The sequence below is a fragment of the Wyeomyia smithii genome, chromosome 2 (assembly GCF_029784165.1).
Source record: "Wyeomyia smithii strain HCP4-BCI-WySm-NY-G18 chromosome 2, ASM2978416v1, whole genome shotgun sequence".
NCBI lineage: Eukaryota > Metazoa > Arthropoda > Insecta > Diptera > Culicidae > Wyeomyia > Wyeomyia smithii.
In genome coordinates, this window is record NC_073695.1 from 2,297,618 (window position 1) to 2,316,994 (window position 19,377).

At 45.0% G+C, this 19,377-nt stretch overlaps 1 protein-coding gene across 5 annotated transcripts in view; it reads right to left on the reverse strand.

Annotated features, from left to right (window-relative positions):
* Window positions 1–19,377, reverse strand: part of LOC129725855 (capon-like protein) — a 61,768-nt gene that overhangs the window by 31,375 nt on the left and 11,016 nt on the right. For 2 of the 5 annotated variants that reach the window (XM_055682185.1, XM_055682188.1), the window contains exons 2-5: window positions 13,508–13,911; window positions 1,335–1,406; window positions 1,138–1,233; window positions 900–1,070 (exon numbers count right to left, since the gene is read on the reverse strand). In XM_055682185.1, coding sequence (XP_055538160.1) covers window positions 900–1,070; window positions 1,138–1,233; window positions 1,335–1,406; window positions 13,508–13,612 — 444 coding nt within the window. In that variant the 5' untranslated portion in view covers window positions 13,613–13,911. Of the gene's footprint in view, window positions 1–899; window positions 1,071–1,137; window positions 1,234–1,334; window positions 1,407–13,507; window positions 14,023–19,377 lie in introns of those variants that run through there. The other 3 variants (XM_055682190.1, XM_055682187.1, XM_055682189.1) reach the window with 3 other exon arrangements.

Here is a 19,377-nt window from a genome sequence, read left to right on the forward strand (position 1 = left end):
ATATCTTCCACTCGGAGGATGTCTTTGACGAACATCTATGATAAATGTTTCGGTGCGGCATCCACAAAAGCAGCTCTACGCCAATCTAAGTTGGCCGCTCCGAGGAAAAGCGTGATGGCATTGCCAAGCCAAACAACTCGCGCGCCGAATGACAACTGCAGCCAAGCATCGGAATCGAATAATAATACTAGCAACAACAACAAAAACAAATTGTTTACACCTTGCACATCCAACGCGGTTTGGTGAGCGAAAGAAAAAATCTTAATGTCTGAATACAGTTTCCTTTTTTTTGTGTGTTTCACAAAGCTGGAAAATCACCCACAGATAAACGGATGCGAAAAGTGTGACAATTTTTAGGTGCAACTTTAGTCGAACGATAATCCAACAGCAAGATAATAAATACTTACAGAAATCTTAATTTGAACAAACTACAAGGCGCCCGCATAAAATGCAAATAATGGGGCTCATAAAATGTACGCTACGAAAAGTTGAGAATATTACGGAGAATTGTGACTTGTGTTGCAAAGTATTGTACTATTGAAAAATGTAGGGCCATGTTGAACCGGCAGGACAGCATCTGATTTTAGCGCAGCAATGCTGAGCAGGCGACACATTCGATCGCATCGTTTCACATGGACCAACCGGCGAACCGTGGCACTGCATAGCATTGCTAAACATGTCCGGATATGTTAGTAAATTTGTCCGGATTTCGTTTACTTTCAGCCTTTCCGGCCACTGTTAATAGCTGTGAGTGTGCCGGTAGCGTGTTTTATTATCGATTTCTGGTTAAGGTTGGTGTATATGGTGTAAAAATAATAGAAAGGTGAGTGCCTCTAAACCAAAGAATTATAACAGCATGTTGAGACAAAGTCCTAGAAAAGTCAACAAAATCCGCTTACCTTTTTGTTTGTTTTGAAAACGCAACACTTGAAGATATCACTGCTGCCGTCTCTCGCTATGTAGCTGAAGATTTTCAAATCGTTACTATCGTGTGATACGTAGAATATCCTATAGATGGGATGACTCAATAGCTCCACCTCCGGCGGGTCGCCCCAGTATGGTTGTTTTTTCTACAGGAATTAGAATGAGGAAAAATGGTCTCAGAAACTCAGAGATATGTTCAAACGTCGAACGTACCTTTCGCTTTTTTCGCTTCAGACAAACGCGTACACCGTCAACTGAGATATGAAACATCACCTTTTTCTTTTTTGTGTTTTGTATTTTGCATTCATACTGTGTGAAAAAGAAAGAGAGAAGAGTACAAATCAATTGAGATTGGTTGGTGTTATTTTGTATTTAGAACGAAATCATTTGAACAATTTAATTTTACTCACCCGAATTCTACGCATTGCTTGTACTATTTCAGAACGACTATTAGGGCGTGTCACTATCTGCCATCCAATTAACTGTAAATATAAAAAAAAACACGAACTTAGAAATTTGTTTCAATCAATCAGTGTAATGTGAAGATATGATTTACGATGTAGAATGAAAAGTTCAGGATGATATTTAACAGGAATGCATCATCAAAACATGAGATTCGTCTTGAGAAAGTGAAATTTTGAGACACTTAGAAAAATATTCATGTTTTTTGCACATTTAATTTTTTAAATTTCTAGTGTTGAAAATTGAAGGGGAAGAAAAAAAGTTCAATCCGTTTTGTTAATATTATTGACTTTTCGACAGCGTATAGGCTTCATTTAGCAACAAACAAGTCCAGGGACAGTGAAAGTGTCATCGAAAGGCAAGACAAATGATTAATAATGATAATAATGTGATATTTTTCACCACACTTTTGCATGCAAGTTACAAACGTCGTAACTTGCACACAAGTTTTATGCAAGCTTTTTTTCTTAGTGTTATTTATTTTTTGACCTTCCCTTAGCTAACTATTCAAAATTTGTATCAGCCGTATTCAATAAAAAGAAAATGACAAATTTATTACATTTTGCAGTGATACTCACGCAGTCAATATCGCACGCTTAGCCTTGGGGCTAATAGCGGTCTCGATCAACTAGATTAGTTGAGAGATTTCGTTATCGATATTGTTTTTTTGGCACATTTTGCATGTGTAGGATAAGTACAACGATACACCGTGCCCCAGTGCTGAGTCGAGAAAATTTCCAGCTTGAAAAGATCCTCGACTCGATCGGGAATCGAACCCGATATCACCACCGTGTTGGAGAGCTAGCCGACCGACATCGCTAACCACAGAGCCACGGGAACCGCAGTGCCAGCGTGAATATTTATTATTTTAAATAATTATCAAATCAGTTGTTAAGAAGGAACACAGTAACGAATAACGTCAGTATAAAATCAGGTCTGAACTTTACAGGCACAATGTGAGCTCTAATATACGGAAGAATACGTTTTCTCGGGTACTTCTGCTTATACATTTTTAAATCCATAGTCTAGTTTGTCACGAAAACCTGAGTTATTGCTACCAGATTTTTATTTCTGTGTGAACTCATAACTGCGACCAGAGAAATTTGATCTATTGTGATGTTGCCCAGGTGTTTTCTGTACTCTGCACTTCATATTATTGGCAGAACCACTATTGAAGTAAGTGATACGCTCATCATTTATACCCGTGCTCGTGTCTGAGTGGTTACCCTCCAGTTTCAAGCTTACTGCTCCACTATACTGAGCCTTATTCCATCTTACTAACATCGTCTAGTTACAACTCCCTGGGGTGAACAGGAGTACAGTAGAATTCAGCTTGAAGGAAGGGTATGTATTGGGGAGCTTGAGAATAACACATGTTAAAGTCCTTTGACAACCAAATGGTCTGATTTTACTAAGATTCGAAACCACGATCACCTGCTTGTCAAAGCGAACGCAGTAACGTTGCACCTAGGAAGCTCTCCTCACCAGATCACACACTTTCTTGTGAATTAACCGAATTTAAAATTGCTAGGAACGTCACCTCGACCAATGGCTTTATAAGATCTCCGGCTGGGAAGCTGCCCATACTTTATATTCCACGTAGGGTAATTTGGGGAGAAGAACCCCTATTATTTCGAAGCCTATATTTACTATTCCAAGAATGTAAATATAGAATATAACAAGACGTGGAAATAAACATCTTCTACAAACTGCATACAAACTCGAACTACCAGGACCAAAACGTAACTGTAGATCATACGACACGTGGCTCAAAACTCTACAAAAAGAGCTAAACTCGTTGGGGAAGAGGAAGACAATAGACGACTTTCTTCCTTTCTCGACAGACACGAGTTGAAACAAAAAATCAATGAAATATACTCTGCTAGACAACTTCCAGATAGCGAGTTTTCGAATGAAGAGAATTATGAGGATCAAGAGACTTAAGACGACGGATGGATGTAATTGTAATAAATATAAGATTTAATAGAGAAAATATTTTGGTAATAAAATACGAGTTAGAAATATCATTCTTCTTCCTTTTTGGATAAAAAGAAACATTACCTTCATTATTATTTACTAACCCATATTCCTTTCAGAGAGTGTACTTTCTTAGCTTCATCACTCCCAACGAATTAGGTATATAACTTCTTACATACGGATCGATTGGTACAGATTGTCCCCGTTCTTAAATTATATTGTATTATATTGCGCTCATGAGCCTGTAAGTGCTTTCCAGTTTACCTCTGAAGCAGATCGTACCTAACACCTTGGACCAAACTGGTACTCCACACTTAAGTATGGATGTAGTCACGCTTGCAAGTAATTTGTCCTTGCTGCCTTATACCGCTGAGCTTCTATTAATCATGTACGATAATGCCGCGATGGCCGTTAAAGCCCTCTTCCAGGCGTAGTCAGAGTGGCTCCCAAAGGTGAGCTTGTCGTAGGAATTTCAGTGACCGCTTTGAGGCTATAGTGCATCCGCTGCACTAATTTACGCCTCTGCTCCGATTAGCGGTTGTTTAACACAATGATCTCCGTCTTGTGGTGCGCTAACTCCAGCTTCATGGAGTAGAAGACTGGATCTTCTACGATATTAATTGAAAGAACAGCTTTCAACTCGACCTCCCGTATGGCCTCGCCTTAGACTTCTAAAGTTATGACGTCCGCAAAGCCAACAATCACTACTCCGAGAAGAAGCTTCAGTTTCAACACACCGTCACCGTCATAGCATTCCACAGTCCAGGATAGAACCTTGCAGTACACCTTCGGTGTACTCCTACTCCTTCCTAAGTTCGGTGACTGGGACGCATTCTGACTCTCGTCTGTGTTGTAAATGTGTTGTATACGTTTCTGGAAGCGACAACGGAACGTTTTTATTTAAGGGGGGGATTTGTTAGTAGCTTAAGTATTTATGATAAATATTAGTAAACAATGAGTGTCCAATCACAAATGGTGACTTCTCAACACTGTTAGAAATTTGTAATTTTAATTGTTAGGACTTGTTTGCTTTCGCAATTAGGACTTATCATTCGTAGGGATTCAAACCTACTTGTCAGAAAAGGGGAAATAAACTTACAAATAACTTAATTGCTAACTTATTGGCTATAAAGAGAGCTTATCGTAGCAATTGAGGATTGCAACGGTTTTTGTCGAAAATTGTTAATAATTTTATTTGACATAGCTTATCTAAACATTTTTGCATGACCACCCTGAATAACTCGGGGCTACCTTTATGGCCAGGTTCGGGATTTCATCTAGTCCCGGCACCTTGCCCACCTTCATCGAGTTTGCGATATCAAAGAGTTCCTCATTCGTTACCCTTACCACTTTCTAAGCCTCTGCACGGCTGCCGTCACTCACAGTTTGTGGTGGTTCAACAACTTGGATCGTGGCGTGAAAATAGTTCCTTAATTATCCGCGTCAACATCGCTTGTGATTGTCCGGCCTGTGCCGACTCTCCTCTAGTCTTGGCCATTACGATCCTGTAGGCGTTACACTACGTATTCGTGTTAGCGCATAGTCTGTCTAAGCAGGCTTGTTTGCCTTAATTGCGCTCTTGAGCGTAGTTTCCGCCGACGCGGATGCGGTATAACGCTCCTCTTTTTGCACGTTGACGCTCGCCGCGATTTTGCCTCACACGAAGGCATGCTCTGTAATGATCTGCTATCGCTTTAGTCCATCAGTATGCCGGCCACCTTCCGTTTCTAGGTTGCCCAATCCTAGGCATCGTGGAGTCGCACGTCTGCGATAGTATAACAATTAGTTGATCAGCACTCGGGTGGGACTTCCCACCTTCTCTTCTAAATGCTTCGCCAAATACATCATCATCAAAGTGCGTTGTCTTCCAGCCGCGAATGGTTGGTGTATTGGCTCTACCTGTCGCTAGCTGTCTCGCGTTGTGGTCTACATTATAGCGTACCGACTTGTGGTCGCTATTAGTGTAACCATCGTCTACCCTTCAGTTCGTAATCAGTCCCGGGCTGCAGAACGTCACAACTTCTGTAGCCGTTGCATTTATTAGTAACTTCGAAATCTACATAACTGCTGGCGCCAAGATGTAGGCTAGCTATTTCGGTACACTTGTCGCAATCCCATCGCATAATTTCTCTCTAAGTGTCAGCCGCTCACAATCCCGTTCAGACTCACTTAGCGCGATAGTCTCTAAAGAAACCTCGAAGAAAGGTTGGAAAGGGACAGATTGAGCCAATTTAAAATTCCAAAAGAATCGTAGATTTCCGAAGTAACCCGAAGAAGTTGGCGGGACATTACGTATTTCCTGTAAGTCGTACGGAATCATCTTCCCTTATCTGAGGACTTACGTTGCTCGTTCATTTCGTCCTAGTCCGCCAGGCATTTCGGAAGTGTCGCGCGTGTGTCTGTTGTCCGCGTTTTTCCTTTAAGTTTCTAATAGTAAGTCATATAATGTGAAGGTAGTAGAGTTTTAAATTAGATTTCGAAGTGTCGATAAAGTGTGCAATAGTTTCGCTAAAATACAAAACGTGTGCAAGAAAGTTCAGAATAGGTAAATGTGCTCATGTATAATGTCAATGACCCGCTCGTGTGATAATGACCCTTTGTACAATAGCCAGCGGCTACACACGTTTATTCGACAGCCACCAACGACGAACGAGAGGAAAGGGACAGCGAAAGGCGCACCGCGCACTGGTTTTTTCCATCGGACGAAATTTCCCGACAGCGCTACATCGTCGGAAGACACGCGGTATTCCCAAAGTCCGCATCATCTTGTGACATCCTGTAGATCGGAGCTCTCCGGTGAGCTAGTGTCCGTTTCAGGTCGAGATATCTTACTGTAAGCGGCACTAAGGAAGCGAGTTTATCCCCGCCGCAGTTCATCCCCCGTCGGCGTTTGCCGACCGATCGCACGCACGTTGCCACATGTGATCGTCATCACCAGCAGCCAGCCGTAGCCAGCAAAGCAACTAACATCATCATCAGCAGCCAACCGTAGCAGTATCCAGCGAAGCAACCAATAGCAGCAACAACAGCGACCGTCGCAGCAGTCTCGGTGAGTCGTATCGTTCTTTCTATCAAAGAGGTCTCCTTAAAGGACGCCCTGTAGATGCTGTAATAATTTTCCCGACTTAAGTCGGCCTTGACCGGCATGCTAACGCCGTGTCCTAAATTATAGGGTGAGCATAATTTAGCGTGCACGTAAATATGACAGAACCACTTTTATGAACGCCACCTTACCAGATTAGACACCCGGGTGCAAGCATTTGCTTAAGCCGGTAACGTCACTGCAGATTCATTATAAAGCAGCTGATTGAAATATAAAGCACATGGGTCCACGAGCACAGTAGAGAGAAAAAGTACACGAACAATAGAAGATAGGCCTAGAGTTAAGAAGTACATATACCAATACAACACACATTAAAGCATGCTAGTAATATAAAATACTAACCTGTCCTTTGTTGTCTCCAAGAAATGGTTTGATTAGTTGAACAAATGATGTAATGTGTTTACTGGAAGGATTTGGTACGTTCTAATATGTTCACGTCATTCGTATTCGTGTAGTTCGGTTCGTTGTGTCTTCCGCGCGGCGGAATTTGAATGCCGAGCAAAGCTCATTGTTCGAGATGTTTGCGCCGTCTAGCGGCAAATAGCGACTTTGCCTGTGATGATAACATCAAGGTATGGGTGATTCCTTACCGCAAGCTTTCTTTGCGTTTACGTAGGTGTTGAAAATTTCTGCTGGCTGATAAAAGGGTTTTCTACCCGCTTTTGGAGCCCTAAATTTATTAGCCTATCTGGTCCGATCCTGATTCCTTCTCTTTATGGCAACTTTGTCTGACCCGTAGGGGAGTCTCACCGGGCAAACATAGCGTGGCGTGCAGTCTCCTAACGGAGTGGCGCTTAAGCTGCACGCTGATTAGGGATCGACCAGGGCCGGCTACACTTCCCACCGTTTCTTTTGTAGGTGCACTTATCGCCGATGTTAACCAGACCAAGTTGAGCTTCGCCAAAGCTTCCAACAGGGTCCGGCTCCTCGGATTCGAACAGCGACTTCCCTCCTCGACAACCCAAGCTTTAAAGTCACCCGCAACAACCTACGGCGTTCGGCCTGTCAGTTCCATTGACACTTGTCGACCATCTGGGTAAACCTTTCGATAGACCAACGCGGCGGAGCATAGCAACTGCAGTACAATACTACGTCCAAATTGGCCACTCTGTATCCCTCGTTTGACGTAGACACAATCTCCTGCATCGGGAACCTGCCTGTCATCCACATGAACGCCTTACCAGACTTGTCCGATACCAAGTTACCGTTTGCGGGTGGAATGCGGTACGGGTCCGCTACGATGGCAACATCAGACTGCGACTCGCACGCTGCCAATTGGTAGAACGGTCGAAGAACAATGATCGAACATCAAGATTGCCTTCATCACGACAAGTTATGATTTGATTGGCAAATTGCGTAGCGGACGAAGGGAATGAATATCGGATTAAACCTTGGGGATGATCAACGAGCGGAAAAAAGCAAAAGGCACAAACTAGAGCAGCCAAAACAGCTGCCCGCCAACAATACGCTGGTCTGGAAAAGGCTGTCAAACGCTTTTGTAGACGGGACAAGAGAGCCTGGGCCAATTGCCTGACCGAAGAGAGAGAAAAGGCCGCCGCCAATGGGGATTTTCGCTTGTTTTATGGCCTTAGTGGTGTTAGGACAAATGCCAAAATGCCGCTGAAAGACAGAGCCGGTCAGTTACTAACTGACAGAGCCGACCACCTTAAGCGCTGGATAGATCACTTTGAGTAACTCTTCCGAGTCTCAAACGTGCTTGATCAAGAAAACCAGCAGCGTGTAGCTCCCGTATTTCGACGTATTAACCGCGTCAATTCTGAGACTCCAACATTAGCTGAAATTAAAGCAGCAATCAAAAGCATGATATCCAGCAGAGCGTCAGGAATTGACTGCATTTCAGCCGAGATGCTCAAAGCTGACCTAACCCAGCACAGATGATGCATCATCTCTTCGGCAATATATGGGAAATCGCGACTTTCCTGGTGGACTGGATGCAGGGCATTTTAGTAAAATTCCTTAAGAAATGAGATTTAACGATATGTGGAAACTGGCCGATCATGCGTTGATCACATCGTAACGCTCCGTATTATTTTGGAGCAAGTCAACGAACTCCAGGAATCTCTCTTGCTGGTTTTCGTGGACTCCAAGAAGGCGTTCGACCGCCTCAACCGCGGTAACAGGTGGAACGCATCCAGGCGTAGAGGCGTCCCAGAAAAACTGGTGCAGCTCATCGAAGCACACCAGTTTTTCTGGTGTTTCACACGTGTAAAGTGCTACATGATGTTGCAATGCGCATACGGAAGGCTCGGGGTGCTTTTGCAGGTTTGCGCAACATTTGGCGGCTCTGGTTCGACCACCCTGCATACGAAAATTCGTATCTTCAACTCTAACGTGAAATCCGTACTGCTGTAGGCCTGTGAAACATGGGGCGTCTCGGCGGATGTAACGCAAAAACTGCAGGGTTTCGTCTATCGTAGCCTGCGTTGTATTATTCGTGCCTGGTGGCCTCATAACTGGATATCCAATTCGGAACTCCACCGTCGATGTCGCCAACGGCCGATAACAACAAAGATACGGGAACGAAACTGGGGGTGGATCGGCCACACCTTGAGGAAAGGAGCAGGCGAAATCTGCGAGGAATCTCCCGACTGGAACCCACAGGGACATTGTAGAAAAGGCAGACCTAGGGGCTCATGGCGGCGAAGAGTGGCCAGCGACATCCAGGTTGCTGACGAAAATCTATCATGGCGACAAGTGAAAGCCATAGCACGCAATCGTCGACAAAGGAGAACCTTCATCCCTTTGTGCCTCCCTACCGGCGGACCTTCACACACAGTGACAAAAGAACCCATGCAGCATCAATCATAGTAATCCATGAGCCAGCAGAAAATAAAATGACAGCTCTATCAGTCGAACTCTAACCGTGATGGTGTAAACAATGAAGCTACTCCGTTCAGAAGTGTGCGCGTTTAAAGAACAGTACCCCGTTGCTTTAAAAACGGATATCGTGCGACAGTTCGTGGAGACAACGTCCCTAAGCGCATCTACAACAATTAGAACATCGAAAGAAAGCCCGGTTCCGGACGGCCGCCGACCTTAGCGACAAGAAGTTCCATAGGATGCTGAAGAGCAAGACCGAGGGAATGGATCTGGTGTCAACCCATTACTCGAAGCGATCGTTGAAGGAGATGGAGCGGCTAAATATCGATGTGGTACTCAAGTTGGCGAACTCGCTTAACGTCCCCAAGTTGCGTCCCATCGAGGCCCATTCTGGGCAAACCTGAAGCGTAAGATCTACTCCAACAATTTTGTCACGGAAACTGAGGAGGAAAAGATAAAAAAAACGAAGAACAAACTCAAAAAACATGCTTACACGCATGTTTTCGTCCGTCATGGCGTATGTTAACTTTCTTAAGGCTGCTCGCAAGGGCGTAGAATTTTTTTGCAATGAATCCGACCTACTAAAACCCCCAGTCTTCAGTCCTAATATTGTATGCTCCCTGGAACTACTGTGAGCTTTTACTACAGGGTATCGACTTTTGTGCATGATTTTGCTAACTAGCAGGAGACAAGAAGTAAGCACACTCCGGCATTTCGATGGTCATTCCGTCGATTAGTGCCTTGTAGGGACTATTAGCGAAGTAGTCGCACTGAACGCTCTTCAGATAGCCTCGATAGCGCACATTCTGTCAACCAAATTCTCCGGGATGGTGTCCGGTCCAAACACCGCCATCATATCGCTCCTCGCTTGCGCGACGTTTTCATTTCGACGTTTTAACGTTTTCTCACCATTTTAAAACCATAGCCAGATCTGTACTTATTTGTACTTTTTCACAAAAAAAGTCTGTAATCTGTACCGGAAAAAAAAAACAAGAAAAACTGTACGTTTCCAGAAAAGCTACACAGTTGGCAACAATCATCTGACGAACTCGAGTAAAGCTTCTTTTATATTCATGCATAAAAATGTCATGAATATTAAAGAAGCTTTACGTGACATAACTAAGGCTTTTGGAACATATTCGATTATAGCAATCGGAGTCTATTTATAGAGCCCTAGGAATTTACGATGAGCGAGATGTTATTTTCTTTTTTTGTTAATTTTTATAGGAGCATTAGATAAAGCACTCCGTTCCGTTTATTAAATACAAACTTTGCAGCGTACTGTGTTAGGGTACAAAAAAATTGCGGGGCTAGCGCTACGATACTACTGACACTAGCAGTTTCTCCCAAGCCGGGATTCGAACTCACAACGACTGACTTGTTAGGTCAGTACTGGTCCTTTAGATGCCAGTGTATCTGTACTTTGGGGCATTAGAACACTCATGGATCAATTTTTTACCGGGAAGGGGATTGCTGTGCCGTAACGTGCTGCTTTTGAGAGGAGGGGAGTCGTCAATGTGTGACAAAACGTGACAATTGGTGGAGGATTAAAATTTGATCAAAATTTACGTGACATACCTGGAATGGATGCCGCCTTACAGGGTATAGTGGACTCCTTGGGTTTAGTGTATATTGTTTCAGGCTTTTGCTCAAGCAATTCAAATGTCTTTGTTTTTTAGATATCATTTATTGTTTCAAGGCATGTGTAAATTGATCCGACATTTCAATTCAAAATTTTATCTGATGCCTTGCTTATGGTTTCTTTAGCCTTCGCAAAATACTGCTGCTCATAGACAATTTTGGTCTTAAGACTTGAGTATTGACCATAAAATCGTGAATGATTGTTTAGGCATTTTGTCAATTCATTTTTAATATTATGTTGTGACGCGTGCTTATATGCATTTTAAAATCCTTAAAAAAACCGCGTAAATTTCGAAATTCACGTGAAAAAAAAATGTAAATTCCAAAATCCGCATAAATTCTGATATTCGCTTGAAAAAATAATACGTGTAAAAAAACTGCGTAAAAAGATGTTAGTGTATCTACTTTTTGAACTTTAAATGCATGAACTTTGCTTAATAAGGTATATTTCCTAGCACTGCGTTGACTAAGAAAAATATTCGCACTGTGCTTTTATTACGTTTGTTTATGTTAATCATGTTTAGGCTTATGATCATGCTCAGTGTTCCCATAAATACACAAATGACTTCAATTTATACTTTCCGGTAGTGCGAAGGTCGCGGTTGATAATTTGTACTTTCCCGTTGCTGAAACTAACTTTTCCCTCATTTCGCAATCCTCAATTACAACAATTAGCTCACTTTATAATATTTATAATATTTATAATATTTATAATATTTTATTTATCATCATAACGTTATTTTCTTGCAACAATCACACGAATAGAAATATGGAGTTGTGCTGCACTGATAGACGACGAGTAATCAGCTCAACGTGGTTCGTACCGGGACCGTTGCTATAAACAGCTTTTCCCTTTTAAGAGACCAATTTAAATTACATTTCAAGGTTTAATTACCTGATCTCCAAGACATTTTTAAAAAAGTTTCACCTTCGTGACATCAAATATGAGAGCAATGCTGTTAGTACGAAGAGGATCTGTTAAATTTTTCATTGACACTCGTATAGAAAATATCATTCCTGACGTCTGTGCATGGGGTACTCGCAAAATTTTTCAACATATTATCTGACCATGGAGCAAAATGAAAGATTATAGCTTTTCTACCAGGTAGCTTTTTTAGAGACTTAAATGAGTTTTCCCATAAGCCAATGTAGAAGTGACGAACTCGGCGAGCAGTTCCTATGCCGCACCTTGAAGCACTACTGCATACACTAGAGGCACCAAAATTCGCAGGAATGGTTAGAAAGCTATAATCTTTTTGAGGCAACTATTTTGAGTTTTAGGGCAACATTTTTTTCTTTTTTGTCGACCAGTGTTATCAACCTTACAGAATGAAATCCAGTAGAGGAAACCAAGACGTAGTCCTACGCAAACGAATCTAGCAAAATTAAACTCAATTTGAAGAAAGTTTTAGTCGTGTATTATTATTATTGTTATATAAGAAAGCAGAAAAGAGATTAAACCGATTTGCTAATGCTGAAATAAAAATTAGGCTACTGACGTCATGTCCAGCTTAACTTGCACCACAAAACAAACAAAAGACAGATAATGTGACATACTTTGTTTAGTTGGCTAGCTATCAGATATGAAACAAGAAAGGAAATATCTACCGGAAACCACAAACATAGGAACGGCACTATTTTCAGAAGAATGTGCGATGTCACGATAGTGTAAGCAACCATTAGTGAGTGAGTCAACAACATCATCCCGAGTTGCGATTTTTCTAGTGAAAAACTTCCACAGTTCAACAAATCAAGGCTGCTTACGTTAATCACGAGTCGATGCTTAATTGCACCTCGCCTCAGATGCATTATTATACTTTGGTAGATAAAGCTAAGATATTTTACCTCCTAATTATCGTAATTGTTGCTGCCTGGTCGCTTGGGAAAGACGAGAAGAATGGACAAGTTTTATCACTGAAGTTCACCTGGGCAGGTGTCCGTTCATTCGCCGAAAACTGCAATATAAATTGCACCTGCCTCCGATGTAGAGAAAGCTGCGATAACTAAGGAGACGAAAACGGAGACTGACATTCTCAAGCAAGCGGTCTCTACATGGAGAGATATTTGCACCACTACATTTTTGGTGACTCAAGCAGTTTATCATCCACGAGACGAACGTTTCAGTTTTGGTCAAAATTATGGTTACCGCTATGAAATGATTTTATGTGCAAAATCCTGTGTACATGAGTAAAGCTTGAATTTAAATTTCAATAGCACACTTAGGCGGACTTTGAACAGAAAAAAATAGTAGAAGTGTCATGCACGATACCAGGTAATATGAAAAAAAAAAACTATTTGCATAAAGAGTCAGTGTTGGGCCCAACGCGAAATCGCATTATAGTGATGCATGAGACACACAGCATCAAATGACTCATTTAGTTGCAATGCACCAACCAACGAACAGTCATTCGTTCGTTTGGCTCTCCGTAGGTATGCCTTTTTCGAGTTCATAGAGGGAATGTAAATAGTTAAACCGAGTTTGTACAGGTACGCATATGCTGGAGCTTTCTTAACTTTGCCTTTGAATCAAACACTTGTAAGCCCAGGTGTTCAACTTACCCTTGCCTGGAACGTGAGTCCATTTCCGTAAAAAGCTTGTTCGGGATACAAAGGTACACGAATGTCTTGATCATCCTTTACCAAATCGTAAGGTTGAGAAGGCATTTTGTTTCCAGTGCTTCCTGCCAGCAGCCAGCTCCTGTTCACAACTACACTTGATTAGTGATGATGGAACCACCGATAGACCAATGAATGCACTTTTTTCTTATTTTCAATTATCGTAATCACTGACAAAAAACGTTCTCAGAACCATTTTATTTCTTCAGATATAATCTCATTCACTTGCCATCGAGATTTTTCTACTAAGAGCTTTTACTGTTACACTTGCATGTCCTTCGCCGCCTGCTGCTTTCTTGATGCTCTTCTTCTATAGAGGTCAATCACATTTGATAATAATACAGATGCTGTAACACAGAACAGTACTTAAAAAAAGCACAACGCAAAGGGAAACGATAAGCGCACAATATGAAGCACCAGCAGCAGCAGCACCACCAGCAGATCTGAAGCACGGCCCGTTTTCTTACGCGAACTCACACACTAGACTGGACTGGACTGGCCTGAACTGAACGGACCAACTAAGATTGAGAAAAGTTAATCGCGATTTCCTCCTTGCCTACTTTTCCAGCAGCAGCAGCAACGTTTAGAACATTCAGCATCGTTATGTTCAATCATACCTTTACAACCACCAAGTTCATCATCACACACGCGGGCGGCCCGGGAAGAAGTAAAGTAGAAAGCAAAGCAGAAAAGAAAAAGTTTATGAACCTAGTAGGCATGTATTGTTCGTTAAGGTTCCTTTTTGAGAAAAACTGGTTAAACCGGTTCCCAGTCCGGGAAGTCGCGGAGAGAAATGCATAACAAAAAGGCATAGAACTTAACACTTTATCTTTGTTGTCATATTTGCCTTTCCACACAAAGGAAAAACGGTGTGTTTCTTTTTATTCAGCGCTCGCCCTGTGCCTACTAGACCTGTGCGCCGATCATATCGTTGACGACGGCGGCGTATGCTTTCTTCATACAAATGGTTCTTCAAATCGAAGGTATCAGATATTCAGGACGCTTAAAACCATTTGCAAGCATTGCAGAAAAAATTTAAACTCTGAGTGTAGGGACACTTGCATTTCAATATTTGAATATTCAAAGGAATGTAAATTCAAATACTTGAAAATTTAGAAAGCAATTATCAAGTAGTATTGAAATTAAGACTTACACAATCCAAAACTAATAAAAGTCACCGGAGCACTTTAAAAATGGTGTCGGTAATGCTAGAAAATGTGAGTGCGCAAATCTTCTAAGATTCTTCCCAAATGCAGATGATTGTAATTTCATTTTTTAAACTTTTGTACTATTGAAAATAGTCAAGCCTTGTCAAAGCGAAAACTTCGGCCTCTGATTGGTCATTATATGATTGCTTTCCAAGCACGGTCGACAGAATCATAGACCTTGCCATTTGAAATGTGCTATTTGGCCTATATAAGGGCCTGTTTCGCCCGAAGCCGCTCATTACAATTCTAGACTGCAACAATAGCAGTCCTCCCTTAGCAGCAGCAGTGGATACAGCAGCAGTAGCAGTGCAGCGGACAACGGCCACAGCTGTGGTATGGCAACGGAGCGCGTCTCAGCATCGATAGCAGGACCAGGTGATGCAGGGCAGAGCTGTATGCCACCACGGGTCGGTAATTGGCGATCACCGAAGGCCACGGAAGTGCTCACTGCTAGCAAGCAGTCCCGGACCATCAGCGGGAGCTAGCCTAGGTCGTGGCGAGATTCAGGTACTGGGCCGCTGAATTCTCGCAAAAGCCACACTGGCCGGAAGCAGCTCCGACGGAGCGAGTAGTGCCGCTCCCACCACCCAAATGCACTATACCGCCCATTGGGACTGATGCCAGTAATGTTCCCAATTACGGCAACTGGTCGCACCACTATAGGATACGAGTCGGATTTCGTTTTCGTACCATGATTTTGGGCTGGCACCTGCGCCGAGCTCCCTTAGTAATGTCGTGTGATAACGGCTTGAAACGGCGAGATTACAACCGGTGCAGGGGTCTCCGTCCCGTAAAACCTGGCAGGCCTTCCAGTACGTTCCGAGTCCATTGCCTGGTGGGAACCAGGCAGGAGTAGGATCAGATGTCTTTTCCTGACTTGCGCCGGTCGGGGGTGTCATAGTTGCCCATAAGGCGCTATGGCAGCCGCCCCTAGCCATGGCCTCACTGCTCCGGCATAGACTACCTTGGGACCATTTAGGCGACTACTCCATTATGGATAAGGATAGCGGCTGGTAGGGGGACCCAATAAACAAGAATGCAGAAAAACAAAACTCTGGAGATGGGGGCAGATGGGTTGGAAAACCCATTTGCGCGAGGTGGCATCCAGCGGTCTCCGCCTAGAAAAGTGGAGACGGATGCAGTGAAGGTCGCCTGCGAAGACGGTAAAGGCAGTACGCCTACCGGATCTACGCAAGACATCGCGGTGGCTGGTCCACAGCTATTAAAGGCGGTCGGAAGACAGCGGGACACGCTACCGAGGGTAGTGGCCCTGTCTGAGCAGCTCGATGCTATAATCGAGTTTGCGAAAAGTCGCAGCAATACAACGAAGTACTTGAAGCAGGCCCTCTACATGCTTCGGTCCTCCGTCGATGCTGCGAAAAAGGAGCACGCCGAGCTCGAAATGAAAGCTGCGGCTGCGGAGAAAGAGGAGACGAAGGTGACCGAGCTGGCGACGAAGTCGGTCCAAACGGACGCTAGCACGTTTGCGGCGGTTAGCGCGGCAGGGCCAGCTGCCAAACGAACGCGACAGTCCCCGGGAGAGACGGCCCCCGGGGGCACCAAGAAGCGTTTAATCGCAAACAGCCCTCAGACCGGTGTAGGAGTGGCGCAAGCAACGCCCACGGTGGCAGCCAAGGAGCAGAAGGCTCCCGGTAACCCGTGGGTAACGGTTCCGGGAAGGAGTAGGAACCAAAAAGTGGTGGCCAAAAAACCGCATCCGGTTACAAATCCTGCGACGAAGAAAGTTAAAAATAAGGGCGACGCACTCATCCTTAAGACAGAAGAGTCAAAGTACTCGGAAGTCCTTAAGGCAATGAGAGGCGATGCGAAGCTCAAAGATCTGGGGGCAGATGTGCGTAGCATCCGCCGATCCCGCAAGGGAGAAATGATCGTTGAGCTCCGCAAAGAAGCCAGAAACAAGGGCCCAGCCTATCGGGCATTGGCCCAAGAGGCGCTTGGAGATAGAGTGCAGGTTCGGGCACTCACGTCGCAGGTAACCCTACAACTTAAATACCTGGACGAAGTCACCGAGGCATGCGAAGTCGTGGATGCCCTCAAGGAGCAGTGCGAAGTGGTTGTGGCACCAGAGGCAGTTCGACTGCGCAAAGGCCCAGTAGGAACCCAGACCGCCACTGTCAGGCTTTCGTCAGTAGACGCAAACCAGGCGCTAAAGGTAGCGAGGCTCAAAGTGGGCTGGTAAATGTGCCCACTCAGCATCTACCAGCCGCCGGAGGTCTGCTTTCGATGCTTCGAGCAAGGACACAAGTCCTTTAGCTGCAAGGGGCCTGACAGGAGCTCCCTTTGCAGGCGGTGTGGTGCTGCAGGCCACAAAAGCAAAGACTGCGGAGAGCCCCCGAAGTGCTTGGCGTGCGCCGGGAAGCGTGACACAAAGCACATAATGGGAGGCCCGAGGTGCACGGCCGGTAAGCCGACTAGCAAGCCACGGGCGTGAGAGTGACACAGCTAAATTTGAACCACTGCTTCGCGGCTCAGCAACTGCTATACCAAGCAGTCACTGAGTCGTTGTCGGACATCGCCATAATCTCGGACCCCTACCGAATTCCTTCCGGAAACGGTAACTGGATTTCGGACGGGTCCGGTATGGCGGCAATATGGACGACGAGCAGGTTCCCGGTTCAAGAGATAGTGTCAACTTCAAACGAAGGATACGCGGTTGCCAAGGTGAACGGAGTGTACTACTGCAGCTGCTATGCTCCGCCTCGTTGGTCTACCGAGCAGTTCGCAAGGATGATCGACCGAGCCACCGGGGAGCTGATCGGTCTATCACCGTTGGTAGTGGCGGGCGACTTCAACGCATGGGCAACTGAGTGGGGAAGTCGACGCACAAACCAGAGAGGCCGGATCTTGTTGGAGGCTTTGGCGAAGCTCAACATAGATCTGGCCAACGTCGGCTTGAAGAGCACCTTCAGTAGAAACGGCGCGGAGTCGATCATCGATGTGACATTCTGTAGTCCAGGATTGATCACGAACTGGAGGGTAGACGATGGCTACACTCATAGCGACCATCTGGCGGTCTGTTATAGCGTAGACTGTAAAACGAGACCGCATGTGGCGAGTAGAATTAACACTCCAGCTCCTCGCGGGTGGAGGATATCACACTTCAACGAAGAGGTATTTGCGGAAGCAATTAGACTAGAACACGAGGCAAGCAGAATTCGTAACCCGAGCGCTGATCAACTTGTTGCCATACTTTCGCGGGCGTGCGACGCCACTATGCCTAGGAACCGCCAGCCTAGGCATGGAAGGCCACCAGTCTACTGGTGGACCGACGCGATAGCGGACCTCCGCAGAGCGTGTCTTCAAGCGAGAAGAAGGATTCAACGTGCGCGAACCGACGAAGAAAGGGAAGATCGTCGAGGGGAATTCAGTTCCGCAAGAGCGGCGCTTAAGAGAGCAATAAAAGCTAGTAAACGTGCGTGCTTCGAAAGACTGTGCGCTAGTGCCAACACTAACCCGTGGGGTAACGCCTATAGGATGGTGATGGCCAAGACTAAGGGTGCGATGGCGCCCGCAGAAAAATCACCAGCGATGCTTGAGCGGATCATAGAGGGACTCTTTCCACGCCACGAGCCAAATCCTTGGCCTCCGGCTGGCGAGTCACTTCACCGACGTTCCAGTATCTCAAACTCAGACCAGAGGTGGTCGGCCAACCTGCCGAACACCCAATATATGAGTGACGGCGTTAGCCGTGCCGAGGCAGAGGAGGCGGAAACGGTTACGAATGAGGAACTCATCGCGATCGCCAACTCCCTGAAGGTGAGCAAGGCACCATCAGAAGGCCATCAAAGAGGCCCCCAGACTATTTCGGGAAGTCATGCAGAAGTGCCTGGATGACTGTACATTCCCAGACAGATGGAAGCGACAGAAGCTGGTCTTATTGCCGAAGACAGGGAAACCACCTGGTGACCCGTCGGCATACAGACCGATATGTCTGCTCGATACGGCGGGTAAGGTGCTCGAGAAGGTTATCCTCAATAGACTGGTTAGGTACACCGAATGTGCAAACGGTCTGTCGAGTAACCAGTTCGGCTTCCGAAAAGGCAAGTCTACGGTGGATGCTATTCTGTCCGTCACCAAAACAGCAGAGGTAGCACTCCAGCGTAAAAGATGGGGCATTCGCTATTGCGCAATCGTCACGTTGGACGTGAAAAATGCGTTCAATAGTGTTAGCTGGGATTCCATAGCCCACTCGCTTCGGAAACTAGACATTCCGGTGTCTTTGTACAGGATTCTGGAAAATTATTTCCAGAATCGTGTGCTAGTTTACAGCACAGACGAGGGTCAAAAATGTGTCCCAATTACCGCAGGGGTTCCACAAGGTTCCAACCTGGGCCCGGTACTGTGGAATATCATGTACGATGAAGTGCTGAAACTAAAGCTCCCTCAAGGGGTTGTGATCGTTGGGTTTGCGGACGACATCACACTTGAGGTCTACGGCGAGTCGATCGAGGAGGTTGAGTTGACGGCTTCGCACTCTATAAGCGTCGTCGAGGACTGGATGCGCTCCAAAAAACTGGAGCTGGCGCATCATAAGACGGAGATTTCAGTTGTCAATAACCGCAAGTCGAAGCAACAGGCGTTGAT